This window comes from Macaca thibetana, chromosome 8, assembly GCF_024542745.1.
Source record: "Macaca thibetana thibetana isolate TM-01 chromosome 8, ASM2454274v1, whole genome shotgun sequence".
NCBI classification, from domain to species: Eukaryota; Metazoa; Chordata; class Mammalia; order Primates; family Cercopithecidae; genus Macaca; species Macaca thibetana.
This window is the reverse complement of record NC_065585.1, coordinates 126,152,437-126,165,397: the sequence shown is the minus strand read 5'-3', so window position 1 is coordinate 126,165,397 and position 12,961 is coordinate 126,152,437. Positions and strand designations below refer to the sequence as shown.

The 12,961-nt window shown below is 38.7% G+C and overlaps 1 protein-coding gene across 10 annotated transcripts in view; it reads left to right on the top strand.

The window, feature by feature from the left end:
* The window catches only part of SLC7A2 (solute carrier family 7 member 2), a 74,606-nt gene that overhangs the window by 40,860 nt on the left and 20,785 nt on the right, over positions 1 to 12,961 (top strand). For 8 of the 10 annotated variants that reach the window (XM_050801953.1, XM_050801955.1, XM_050801947.1 and 5 more), the window contains 4 exons: positions 4,908 to 5,305; positions 6,025 to 6,180; positions 10,318 to 10,483; positions 11,945 to 12,078. In XM_050801953.1, coding sequence (XP_050657910.1) covers positions 4,930 to 5,305; positions 6,025 to 6,180; positions 10,318 to 10,483; positions 11,945 to 12,078 — 832 coding nt within the window. In that variant the 5' untranslated portion in view covers positions 4,908 to 4,929. Of the gene's footprint in view, positions 1 to 24; positions 5,306 to 6,024; positions 6,181 to 10,317; positions 10,484 to 11,944; positions 12,079 to 12,961 lie in introns of those variants that run through there. The other 2 variants (XM_050801945.1, XM_050801946.1) reach the window with 2 other exon arrangements.

The following is a 12,961-nucleotide window of genomic DNA, read 5'->3' as shown; positions in this document are numbered from 1 at the left end:
GACCCAATAAAAGTGAAGTGAATATGGTAGAGTGTTTTGTTTTTCCAGAAAAATTCAGGCTTAAGTGTTGAATGCAAAGGTTTGTGGTTTCTGTTTTTGCTAATCAAGGCTGAACAGTTACCACTTGTGATAGTCTTTTATCCTACATTATACTTCTGATGAATTTTTAAAGAAATTAATCTCTCAAAACTTAGCAAAAACAATAAAAGTCAATAAATCCATGGTATTATGGCTATATCTTTTCCCCTTTACTGCATTATTTAACCCACATTATAATTTGAAAATTTATCTCGGAACTTTAACGTTGTAGATTGAAAAAAAAAAAAAAATCTAGGGCAAAAACAATGCAGTAAAGATCCCTACTTATCTATGTGATGTAATTACTTTTTTTCCCATCAGTCCTAAAACAGAAAGAGCAGATGTCTCACCACGAAACTAGCAAATGGAATGAAGAAAGAAAAAATTGGTTATAATTTGGACAAACTAATTTGTCGAGGGTTTATTGGAACACCTGCCCCACTGGCTTGTGCCAGCCAGTTTCTCCTGTAAGATTTATTGTCAGGGCCTGGGATACTGATATAGAAGATTAAGTTTGAAATGTCAACCTTTACTTAGGGGAGGAAGGGAAAGATTCGTTTCTAAGTGACTCAATGCAACATCAAACTTTTGAACTACAGTGAGAATCCAGGATCAACTTGTGACTATGATTGGCAGATTTGAAAAGATTTCTGGGGGTCGTTGAAAGGAAGTTTGCTCTGTTAATGTCATCAGGGTTAGGGATTTACTAGACCTAAAATTCTGTGCTGTCAAGTTGATGGCCTGGGCTGAAGAAGTTTTAGAAGGAGGTAATTTCAAGTTGCTGAGGAAGGAATTTAGCTTTTTGGCAAGAATTAATAGGGCTTTATCAAGGAATAAGGTGCCTAGAAATGGTCATACTTAAGTTTGGGGCAGAATGGGGGTGGGGGCTAAGAACGATCCACATGTATCATTGGGCTCATGAAAATCATTCAGAGACTTTTCTGCAGCACAGCATATTGCTAGTTCCTTCCAGCCCTCCCTTCGCTAATTCTGTTTTCTGATCTAAGCTAATATGCACATACTTGTCTTCCTCAAGAGACGCCACTGTCTCAGCAATTAATAAAATACTTGCTTATCGAAGAAAGATATATATTTCTGGGATTGCCAGAATCACTTGTGACCTCATAGGGATATTGATTAGAGCCTTATATTCTAAGGCCAAGGATATGGGTGTGAGTTTTGTATGGGCCTGTTCCCAAAATCTGCATCATTTTTCTTCTACTACATGCATGTAAGTTTCTTATTAAATATGAGTCCTTGGTCACAGTAGCAATAACTGACAGTGGTTCCAACAGTGCAGATCATCTCCTGGAAAAACAAAGTCTGTGCCCTCCAGAGTAAAGGAATCACCTCCAAAACCCCTGCATTTTATCTCTGCGTTTGTATTTGTTGTATAAGTGGGAGGGATTTTTTTTTTGGGCAGTGAAAGTCCTCTGTAAAAATGAGAGTAAGATGGTCATAACCATTTCACATAGGGAACGTATCTTTTTTTAAATGTTGAATAAGTTATAAAAACTTCAAAAATATGTACATACCACATTATATCACTAATATTAGACACAAATTTTTTTCTCATTCTCTTGTTGCCACACTATTTTCATATATCAGTGTGTCTCGACAAAAGCGTATTTTACAAAAGTACGAGATTCACTTTCGTCGTCTACGAAGCACTGCATGATACACCTGCTAGAACTCAATAAATGTTTGTTTAATAGTGACTCATTAAATTGACCCAATATGTTTGTTCCTTACTTTTCTCCCATCCCATTATAGTCCTACAAAATTAGTTCTGTGTTGTGGCTTTTGCAATCCGTGTTTTACCAGGCTGTGCGTAGTTGAGATTGTTTGCAGAGGACATTGAGTAACCTGCCAGTTCTGAGAAGTTTCTGACGTATGCTTTTCTAATTACTCAAAAGCAAATGAATGCTTGACAAATGGGATCGTTGTCTTTTTTCCCCAGAGCAACATAGAAAACCTGACTACACATAAAATATTTTTCATCTTTAATGGGAAAGAAGTATTTTGCCTACACAGACCTCCCCGCAACCCCTCCAAAAAAGAAAAAAAAAATAGGAAAGAATCAGTAGAAATCATATCTTATCTGATTAAAGCTGTGCATTTCTATAAGCAGTCCTGCTTCCTGTGTAATCTGGAGTGAATTAAATTCAATTTCATATTGAAGAGATGACCATCACTAATTTATTCATTTTGGGTAACTTAATAATAAAACATTTTCAAAGGAGGTTTGTTTATTGGTCGACTTGCTTATTCTTTTCTTTTTATGCTTTAGAAATTTCACAAATAACATCATAATCATAGTACCAGGAAAAAAGGATTTGAAAAAAGTTTACCCACAATCCTGTTAGCCCCCGAATCTTTCCTTGGTTTTCCTTGCTTCCTTCCAGATCCTTTCTCTTTAAATATGCAATAGTGGTAGAATTTATGTCTTTTACTCATAAAAGTCAAGGTTAATTCAGTCCTCCACCATAGGCATGTTTTATCTGGTTAAATGACAAATGGATATGCTGCACTTTGTTTATCAATTGTGTTCCCAAAGTTGTATATGACATGTCCCATTTTCACGTGATCTTAAATCATTAGTGAACTTCAGTGTGTCTTTGTTTCTGAGCACTTTTCAGTTGGCCGTGGTCCCTAATCCTTGGTCTTTGTGCATCTCTGTATAAAAATGCTTAGATATTACAGAAGCTCAGCATTTAGTAACTACCTTTCCCATCCCTCCTGACCCCCTCGGTTGGCCTTTATGTAACTTCCACTTTTTACTTCTCAGTTCTTTTTAAGCAGAACGCTTATCTTCTATCTATATGAGAACGGGCTATTTAAGGGTTAGCCAGTGGTAGAAATTGATATACATTTGATTTATGGAAGTATTGATAGTTTTGACTTTGAAAACCTGACTATTGGTAAAACTGGAGGTGTCAACATATTTGCAGATTTTCCCACAAGCGTTTGTGAAGTGTCACGCTTTGGCACTCTGTCGGGTGGCACAGAAGATACTGAAGATGTGTAAAAGTTTTATTTTTATCATCGAGGAATGTGTCACCTATTTTTTAATTTCTCCTTAGGCTTTTCTTCATATTCTTTGACTTACCTGCTTTCACTATTGGAAGCTTGTATTTATATTTATATTAATGTGTGGATAATGTTCCTCAGTTATTTCCTAATCTGCTAAGTTATATGTTTTGGTAGACAATTGCATGTACAGCTCTTTCATTTTTAATATTTCTTTTGCATATAAGTTGTACATATTCATTGGAGACAAATTAGAAATAGGTATTAGCAATATAATATATGAAATACAGAGATGAACCCATCTTCTAAATATAATTACTCTTAATATTTTGATATGTTTTGCTTTAAGCCTTTTTACTGTAATATATGCCTATGTATTTTTTCTTAACTAATATTCTTATCTTGTTTTGTAACCTGATGCTTTTTCAGTGTTAGATTGTTTAGGCTTGCAGGAGGTGGGGAGTGTGACTTTTTGTCTACTTTATTCATTCCATTTTTAAAAGAACGTAGAATAATATTTGGCATGGACTTTGGACTTATTTATTTAGAAATCTGAAATATAATAAGCTTGTGTATTTTAGTACAAATTCATACTTAAAGCATGGTTGAATAGCAGTTTTAGATTTCAGCAGACTTTGAGAGGTGATTTTTAAAAAATTCTAAAAGTTCACATTTGCTTCACATTCATTATTTAAAATGAAAACAGAGAAGCTCACACATGCTTGATAAATCCGGAGAATACGAAATGATTAAGTTTTTATGTGCTTTTAGACGATAGCTAAGTCCTGTAAGGCTAGAGACCCTATCTGTGTAAGACATCATTCTACACATATTCTCAGCACAATTCCTGGGATTTAGTAAGGCCTGAAAAATCTGGGCCAGGCATGGTGGTTCATGCCTGTAATCCCAGCACTTTGGGAGGCCAAGGAGGTAGGATTGCATGAGCCCATGAATTCAAGACCAGCATGGGCAACATAGTGAGACCCCATCTCTACAGAAAATAAAAAAGTTACCTGAGCATGGTGGCACATGCCTGTGGACCCAGCTACTCAGTAGACTAAGGCGGGAGGATTGATTGAGCCCAGGAAGTTGAGACTTCAGTGAGCTATGTTCATGCTACTGCACTCCAGCCTGGCTGACAGAGTGAGACCCTGTCAAAAAAAAAAAAAAAAAAAAAAGAACCTCAGTTAAATGGATAGTTGAAGTACAGATGGACAGAACCTAAAAGATGAGGCAATTCACTCCCTTCCTTGTAGTGAGAACGAAATTAGCCATCTCTGAAACATATTTCTATCAGCATATCCTTTGAAAATTTTTAGCTTGGACATGGTGGCTCACACCCATAATCCCGAGGCTGAGCTACTCCAGAGGCTGAGATGGGAGGACTATTTGAGCCCAGGAGGTTGAGGCTGCAGTGAGCCAAGATTGTGCCACTGCCCTCCAGCCTGGGCAACAGAGTGAGATCCTGTCTCCAAACAAAAACAAAAACACGAAATTATAATATGAGAACAAGAATGGCAAATCTTTTTAATCACCCAAGGCTGCTATATTCCTTTGCTTGCCACATAAGCCATTTATTGCAGTCTCTTATAAACGGACATGTATCTACAGGAAATTGAACTGCAGGAAATTCGAGGCTCTGGTTATTAAACCTTCCTTCTGACTGCTCTGGGTCACTGCATCTCTTCTAACAAGCGAAACGCACACACAGCCTCGCTCTAATTGTGCCTGGAAGCTGGGTCACCAAAGGGAGGGATGATGATTCCAGATCAGCTTCTAACCTCCTCCCTTCCGCTCAGGTTGCCTTCATCAGACGTCAGAATGATTCCCTGCAGAGCCGCGCTGACCTTTGCCCGATGTCTGATCCGGAGAAAAATCGTGACCCTGGACAATCTAGAAGACACTAAATTATGCCGCTGCTTATCCACCATGGACCTCATTGCCCTGGGCGTTGGAAGCACCCTTGGTGCTGGGGTTTACGTCCTCGCTGGGGAGGTGGCCAAGGCAGACTCGGGCCCCAGCATCGTGGTATCCTTCCTCATTGCCGCCCTGGCTTCGGTGATGGCTGGCCTCTGCTATGCTGAATTTGGGGCCCGTGTCCCCAAGACGGGGTCTGCGTATTTGTACACCTATGTGACTGTGGGAGAGCTGTGGGCCTTCATCACTGGCTGGAATCTCATTTTATCATATGTGATAGGTATGTTTCAAAAAGAAGTCAAACGTGTGGAATGGAAGAATTCGCAGCCCTGTGTCACAGCCCTTAGGTTCAGTTGTAGGTGTTGGGTACATCACTTGATGTCTGTGTGTCTCATTTTTGTCATCTCTAAAATGTCTCCTCCTAATTACAGAATTTCCTGGGGTTTTTTTAAGACAGTCTCACTCTGTCACCCAGGCTGAAGTGCGGTGGCGTGAACTCGGCTCACTGCAACCTCCGCCTCCAGGGTTCAAGCGATTCTCCTGAGTAGCTGGGATTACAGGCACCTGCCACCATGCCTGGCTAATTTTTTGCATTTTTAGTAAAGACGGGGTTTCACCATGTTGACCAAGCTGGTCTCGAACTCCTGACCTCAGATGATCCACTCACCTTGGTCTCCCAAAGTGCTGGGATTGCAGGTGTGAGCCACGGCACCCAGCCACACAATTCTGTGATTTTTGCTTCATCTTTGACTATGCCTCTTAATGGACTTGCAGACTTTTTTAGTTACAATTCTTTATTGCAAATAAAGTTACCACATTCCACAGTTATGGATTTGAACATTTGATGACTATTGCATGATTATAAATATCCAGATACTGTATATGTGATTAAAATTTTCAATCTTTTGTGAACTCATGTTTATCCTGTAATAGAGTAGCAAACAATGCTATGTTAATTTGCCCCCAGTGACTTCGTATCCTCTGTTCCGTTTTGGGAAGGTACGTCAAGTGTTGCAAGAGCTTGGAGTGGCACCTTTGATGAACTTCTTAGCAAACAGATTGGTCAGTTTTTGAGAACATACTTCAGAATGAATTACACCGGTCTTGCAGAATATCCTGATTTTTTTGCTGTGTGCCTTATATTACTTCTAGCAGGTAAGAAAACCAGTTTTGCCTCTCCCCAGGATGAACCACACTATTTGTCTCAGGAAAATAGGTTACTTCTGAATTTGGGGCCTGAGTTCCCAAGACAAGGTCAGTATATTTATACATTTATGTTACTGTTAGACATCTGTGGGGTTTATCACTAGCTGGAATCACATTTTAACCTAAGTCTAAATTGTGTGCAGTGGTAAAAATAGCGCTTCTGAGTAAATAGCACCTGGCACACACTAAATAATAGGATGAGGACATTGATTTTTTTAATAATTAATTGCAGGTTTGCAGGAATAGCGGTGGTTTCAGTAAGGAGGAATGTATACTTTCTTGGCATTGTTTCATCTTACTACATACAACTAGGGATATTTGCAATTTCTAGAACAAATTCTGTTTTTCTGACATGCCTTCATCTATATAACATAGGCCTTTGGTTGTAAAGGAAGCAAGTTCAAATCACCTGTCATTTTGTAATGTTGACATTATATAGACAAACATACTTAGTACTAGGATTTTTCAGTTTTTGTCAGTATGGTAGCATAGTGGTTTTAAGAGGCACAGGATTTCGAATAACCAGATTTCAAACAGATTGCTGTGCCACTCACTGCCTTTAGAACATAGAACAATTTATATAATCTTCCCCTCACTCAGTTTGCTCATACATAAAAGGAGGCATCAGTGTCTGCCCCCTTCAGCCTTCTCATCTGGTTCCTAGTAAGTACTCACATGGTGGTCAGTTTTATTTCATAGGCATAGCTAATCCCTGCTCTGTCTCCTTATATTTGCTTTAACTGTATAAACATTTTTTTTTTTTTTTTTTTTGAGATGGAGTCTGACTGTGTCACTCAGACTGGAGCGCAGTGGTACTACAACCTCTGTCTCCCGGGTTCAAGCAATTCTTCTGCCTCAGCCTCCCGAGTACTGGGACTACAGGTGCCGGCCACCACACCTGGCTAATTTTTGTATTTTTAGTAGAGACAGGGTTTCACCATGTTGCCTAGGGTGGTCTCAAACTCCTGACCTCAAGTGATGCCCTCACCTCAGCCTCCCAAAGTGCTGGGATTACGGGCGTGAGCCACCATGCCTGGCCACGTTTTCTATTTTGAGTCTCATTCTTACCTGCAATCCTGCTTATACCTATCAAGGATTACACTACGAGTAAAAACCGTGTCTGTTCCTACTTCTTACTTGCTTTACCCTGAGCAATCTGCCTCATGCTTTCTTGTCCGACTTTATGTCTGCTTTCTCCCTTGTTAGAAGAGTGAGACAGAAATATCTTTCTCTTTTGAAACGTTTACTAGAAAATTATATAATTTTGAAAACAGCTTTACCTTTTAAAAAGTGAATCATTAATTAAATGTTTTATATAGGGTTAGGGATAAGAACATGAACAAAGTGTATAGGTCTAAAATGTTTTGCATTTTGATTCTAATGTCAAGACAAATTGCATCAATTGTTTTTCAACAAAGATTGATTTTTGTTTTGGTTTCTAAGCAGTCTAGCTTAGAAATAGAAACTGGTCTAGTGTTAAATTATTTACATTGTATTTTATTTATTTACATCATATTTTATTTACATCATATTTGATCATTTTAATGAACTTAAAATATTCAACTCTAATCTCTAAATGATGAAAAAGCATGAAGCTATGACACAATCAGCACATAGTTTAATTCCACGGCAAGACTCAGGCCTTGGCTCATTTGTCCCATGTTCATTCACCGTCATATCTTTCCTTTAATTATAGGTGAAGCTTATGTTTTAAACTCTGTCCTTAGAATCTTTGAAGATCAAAACCCCCTGTTGGAAATCCCTATTCATATTGTAACACCAAATGTCTTGTGACATGAAGCAGTTGTTTTACTAAATATACACGGGAAGTGTATGCTCCGTTTAGATGAGATATTCATTGGTGTGTAATCTGCCAGTGGGAGATGAGACCTCAGAGTAGACAGTGCACATGAGCTGTTGGGAAACTTACGTGAAATATAAAGGTGGCTTTGTTATTCTCCGAGGTATATAGCAGCGGTTCCTAACCTAGCTTACAATTATGGAGTTGGGAACTGTACTGGCCATACAACTTTCCTTTATATGGTTAATATATGATTCTAGGAATTACACAGGTAGAAGAACAAAATTCAAGTTCTTTCATCTCTGCTTAGAAAAATTTGCTTATTTGTTGCTGGGTGGTATAGATATGGGGAAGAAACAAGTAAATCTGTGACATCGTCTTTTCACAGCGATCATTTGCTCAATAGTAAAAGATAAATTTTCTTAGGTCCATAATTCAAATCTTATACCAGATGGGTTAAAGATATACATATGATAAATATAATTAGAAAAATGCTTGAAGGAAACAAAGTAGATGTTTTGGGTTAATGTTTAAGAGATTTTTTTTCAAGGTAGAAACTAAAAAGGGCAAATTTATTTTTTATTCTAATAACTTTTCTACATGTATATAATCAGTAAGATTAAAGGCAAAAACAAACTGGGAAAAATATGTGTTATACATGACAGGCAGAGAGCTTATGGCATTGATATATACATAAATTTTATAAATCAGTGTATTACTCCATTTTCATACTGATATGAAGAAATACCCAAGACTTGGTAATTTATGAAGAAAAAGAGGTGTAATGGACTCACATTCCACATGGTTGGGGAGGCCTCACATTCGTGGTGGAAGGTGACAGAGTAGCGAAAGAACGTCTTACATGGTGTCAGGCAAGAGAGCAGGTGCAGGGGAACTGCCCTTTCTAAAACCATCAGATCTCGTGAGGTGTGTTCAGTATCACGAGAACAGCCCAGGGAACCTGCCCCCGTGATTCAGTTAGCTCCCACTGGGTCCCTCCCTTGACACATGGGGATTATGGGAGTTACAATTCAAGATGAGATTTGGGTGGGAACACAGCCAAACCATATCGATCAGTATGAATAGAATACCCTAATAGAAAAAATAGACCCTTTAAATTGAGCCAAACTTTCCAGAGAATATTTTGATGATAGGAACCAATAGTACAGACCTTTGATGCAGTATTATCTTGCCGAAAATTATTGTAAAGAAGTAAATGGAAAGTGTAGAAAGATAGTTATAAAAGAATTATTATGTCAGTGCTATTTATAATCGTAACAAACAAAGAGTGATCTAATTGTCTATAAATAAGGGATGAATTAAAAGTGCAGTACCTCAATATAGTCTAAGATTATGCAGCTGTTAAAAATGAGATTATATATTTACTGGCACAGAAGAGTGTGTGTGTATGTGTGTGTTTGTGTGTGTGTACAAAACTTGGGAGGGAAAAGCATGGTTGATCTTCTTTGTTTTTTTTCTGTGTCTTCAAAGTACTTGAATAGGAAATTGATCACTTTTACAATCAGAATATAAAGTATTAAAATGAGAATAGGTTTAACAAAGTACTTTGTTGGCACATTTGAAGAATTATCTTTGTTTATGTATTTTGTGTGCATGGCAGATATATGTTTTAGCGTTTACTTTTAAAAAGTTCACAACTGGGCCGGTTGTTGTGGCTTAAGTGCCTGTAATCCCAGCACTTTGGGAGGCTGAGACAGGCAGATCACTTGAGGTCTGGAGTTCGAGACTAGCCTGGCCAACATGGCAAAGCCGCAACCCTACAAAAAATACAAAAATTAGCCGGATATGGTGGCACACACCTGTATTCCCAGCTACTCAGGTGGCTGAGTGGGAGACTTGTTTGAGCACAGGTGGCAGAGCTTGCAGTGAGCCGAGATAATACCACTGCACTTCAGCCAGGGAAACTGAGCGAGACTCTGTCTCAAAAAAAGCAAAAATAGTTTGCAGCCATTTACCTTGCAATTAGATGTTACTTTACCTATCATTGGCAAAGATGGCCAAAGTTACTAGATTTATGTTTCTTAGAAAGTGTGGTGTCTTCTATGAGCACGACCTGCCTCCAAAATTGAGTTGGTTGCATTCAGAAGACCTTTCAGGATTAGGTAATTAACTAATGAGTAAGAACTAGCAGTAGAAGTGGATAGATGGAAATTAAAGATATGAATACTGGTGAAAGAATATCCTACAGCCCTGTATTTGCCTCAAAATGCCATTGCCTTTCCTAAAGATAAATAAACATGGAAATGCCCTTTCTTCTTCCATAGGTCTTTTGTCTTTTGGAGTAAAAGAGTCTGCTTGGGTAAATAAAGTCTTCACAGCTATTAATATTCTGGTCCTTCTGTTTGTGATGGTTGCTGGATTTGTGAAAGGAAATGTGGCAAACTGGAAGATTAGTGAAGAGTTTCTCAAAAATATATCAGCAAGTGCCAGGTAGAATATTTGAGATTTTTTTTTTTCTCCTTCTTGTTTAAGACAATATTTTAAGTGGGTATATTAGGTCATTTTTACTCTGCTAATAAAGATATACCTAAGACTGGGTAATTTATAAGGAAAAAGAGGTTTAATGGACTCACAATTCCACATGGCTGGGGAGGCCTCATAATCGTGGCAGAAGGTAAAAGGCGCGTCTTACCTGGCGGCAGACAAGGGAGAGAACTTGTGCGGGGAAACTTTCCCTTATAAAACCATCAGATCTTGTGAGACCCACTCACCATCACAAGAACAGCAAGGACCTGCCCCCATGATTCACCACCTCCCACTGGGTCCCTCCCACAACACGTGGGAATTGTGGGAACGGTAATCCAAGATGAGATTGGATGGGGACATAGCCAAACCATACCAGAGGGCATATGTGAGTTTTCTTCTAGAGCAATGGTTCTCAAATTTCTTGCTTCTGAGACCCTTCTGAGAGGCTGTTCCATTCCAAGACCACTCTTCCCAGACTCCCTTCAAACTTAAAGGTATAGGTGTGCTCCCTATGCAGCAACTCTGTGAACCCATGCACCTGCTGAGCCTCAAGCTCTGCTCCGGGTTTAGGGGAAGAGCAAGGGAAGATCCTAACCATTGGGAAAACTTGATCTTTCCCCCTAGCAGTTTGCCACTGCTAAATAACAACGAGTATTTTTGACTCCTGCATCCTTTAGTTCTTCCTTCAGGACCACCGTTCAGTTTTATTGTATTCTTTTAATGCTTTAGTAATCTTTAGACCTTGTTTTTTGGAGAATGTTTTTAGTTGCACAAACAGACATAAGATTACAAAAATACCTATTGCATGGAATGAGGTACACCTGTATGTTTTTCTTGATATATGTTGTTTAGTCTTTCCAATAAGGGAAAAAATTGGTATCCTATAAACTTACATAGTTTTTTAACATATAATAAAATATTCAGTTTCATTATTATCAATCAAGACGAAGATGTTTTGTTTCATGTTTTTAAATGTCTCGTTAGGGAATGTTAGAGACATGTACTCTGCCGTACTTGATGCTTTATGAGTTGAAGAATGGATTCTCCTAAGTATAAGCATCCATGAGAAGAGGAGGTTTCTGGTCTTTGTCGTCCCAGAGCATGGCTCATATGTGGAGTCTCTGCTCTCAACATCCTCCCTGGCTGTGGGTTCAGCTGGAGCTGGTCTGGGGCTTCTACATATGCTGTCAGTCAGCCTGTAATTGGGTGTCAGTGATGCAGGAGGGTCATTTTTAGGTACCATTGTTAGGGGCATCACCACATTCTGTAGCACAAGGTGAAGAGAGTAAGGTTTTAGTTTTATGTATATCAGCTTCAAAGAGCTGATAAGCACAACCACCTTCCAAGGATATAGTCTGAGACAAGTTACCGGAAGGAGAGTTTTCTGTCAAAGTGACTTTCCACTGTGTTTGTTCTCTTTCTTAGAGAGCCACCTTCTGAAAACGGAACAAGTATCTATGGGGCTGGTGGCTTTATGCCTTATGGCTTTACAGGAATGTTGGCTGGTGCTGCAACTTGCTTTTATGCCTTTGTGGGATTTGACTGCATTGCAACAACTGGTAAGAGCAGTGTCTTGGCTCAGTGTAGAAGAATGGGTGTTCCTTGTCGTGCACGAGTACCCGTGTGTGGCAGCAGAGGGTCCAGGAAAGAGAGACAGATTTGGGATAAGAAGGGCACTAGTTCCAGACCCAGCTGTGACACGTGCTGCTAATGATAAAAAGAAAGAATGCACCTCTCTGCCCTTGGTTTCCAGTTGGTAAGTTTCGGAGAGCAATTCCTATTCCTCAGATAGTAGGAAGATTCCCTAAAATAATGCATATGAAAAATACTTTGCAAGCTGTTGGATTACTTTATAAATGTTAGTCATTATTACCATCCCTAACCTTCTGTCCAGAAGTGCTGTCACGTGGGCCATACATGATGATCATGTTCTTAAATGGTCTCTTCGTTAGTGGGAGAAAAAATATTGTGCCTGTTCTTTCTGTGTTATCTTATACAACATCATCATCATGCCAGAGTCACTCTCTAAATGTCTCCTCTATTTTTATATCTTGGTATGGCCGTACAATTGACCACGTTTTGAGTATTCAATCTCATTAGTGTACAAAGTATACTGTTTTTTAAATTGAAATTAGAACTTCATACAAATAGATGAAATAACTTCATCTGAAGCCTTCATATTTAAAGGCCTACGGAATGGCACGACAGTCATTTAATCTCTGTAGATGAATCATTTTCCAAATGGATTAAGACTGCTATTCTGTCTCTAAACACTTAACAGTGCTGATATGTTATGGATTTTGGTTGATTGGTTGGTTTTTTTCTTTCCTGGAGATAGGAAACTGACTGGCATGACTTCTCCTTTTCTCCCTCTGGGAATTGGTTTTTTATGTAATAAGAAAGTACCTTCAAGAATAGAGGAAATTTCGTGTAAAACAGATG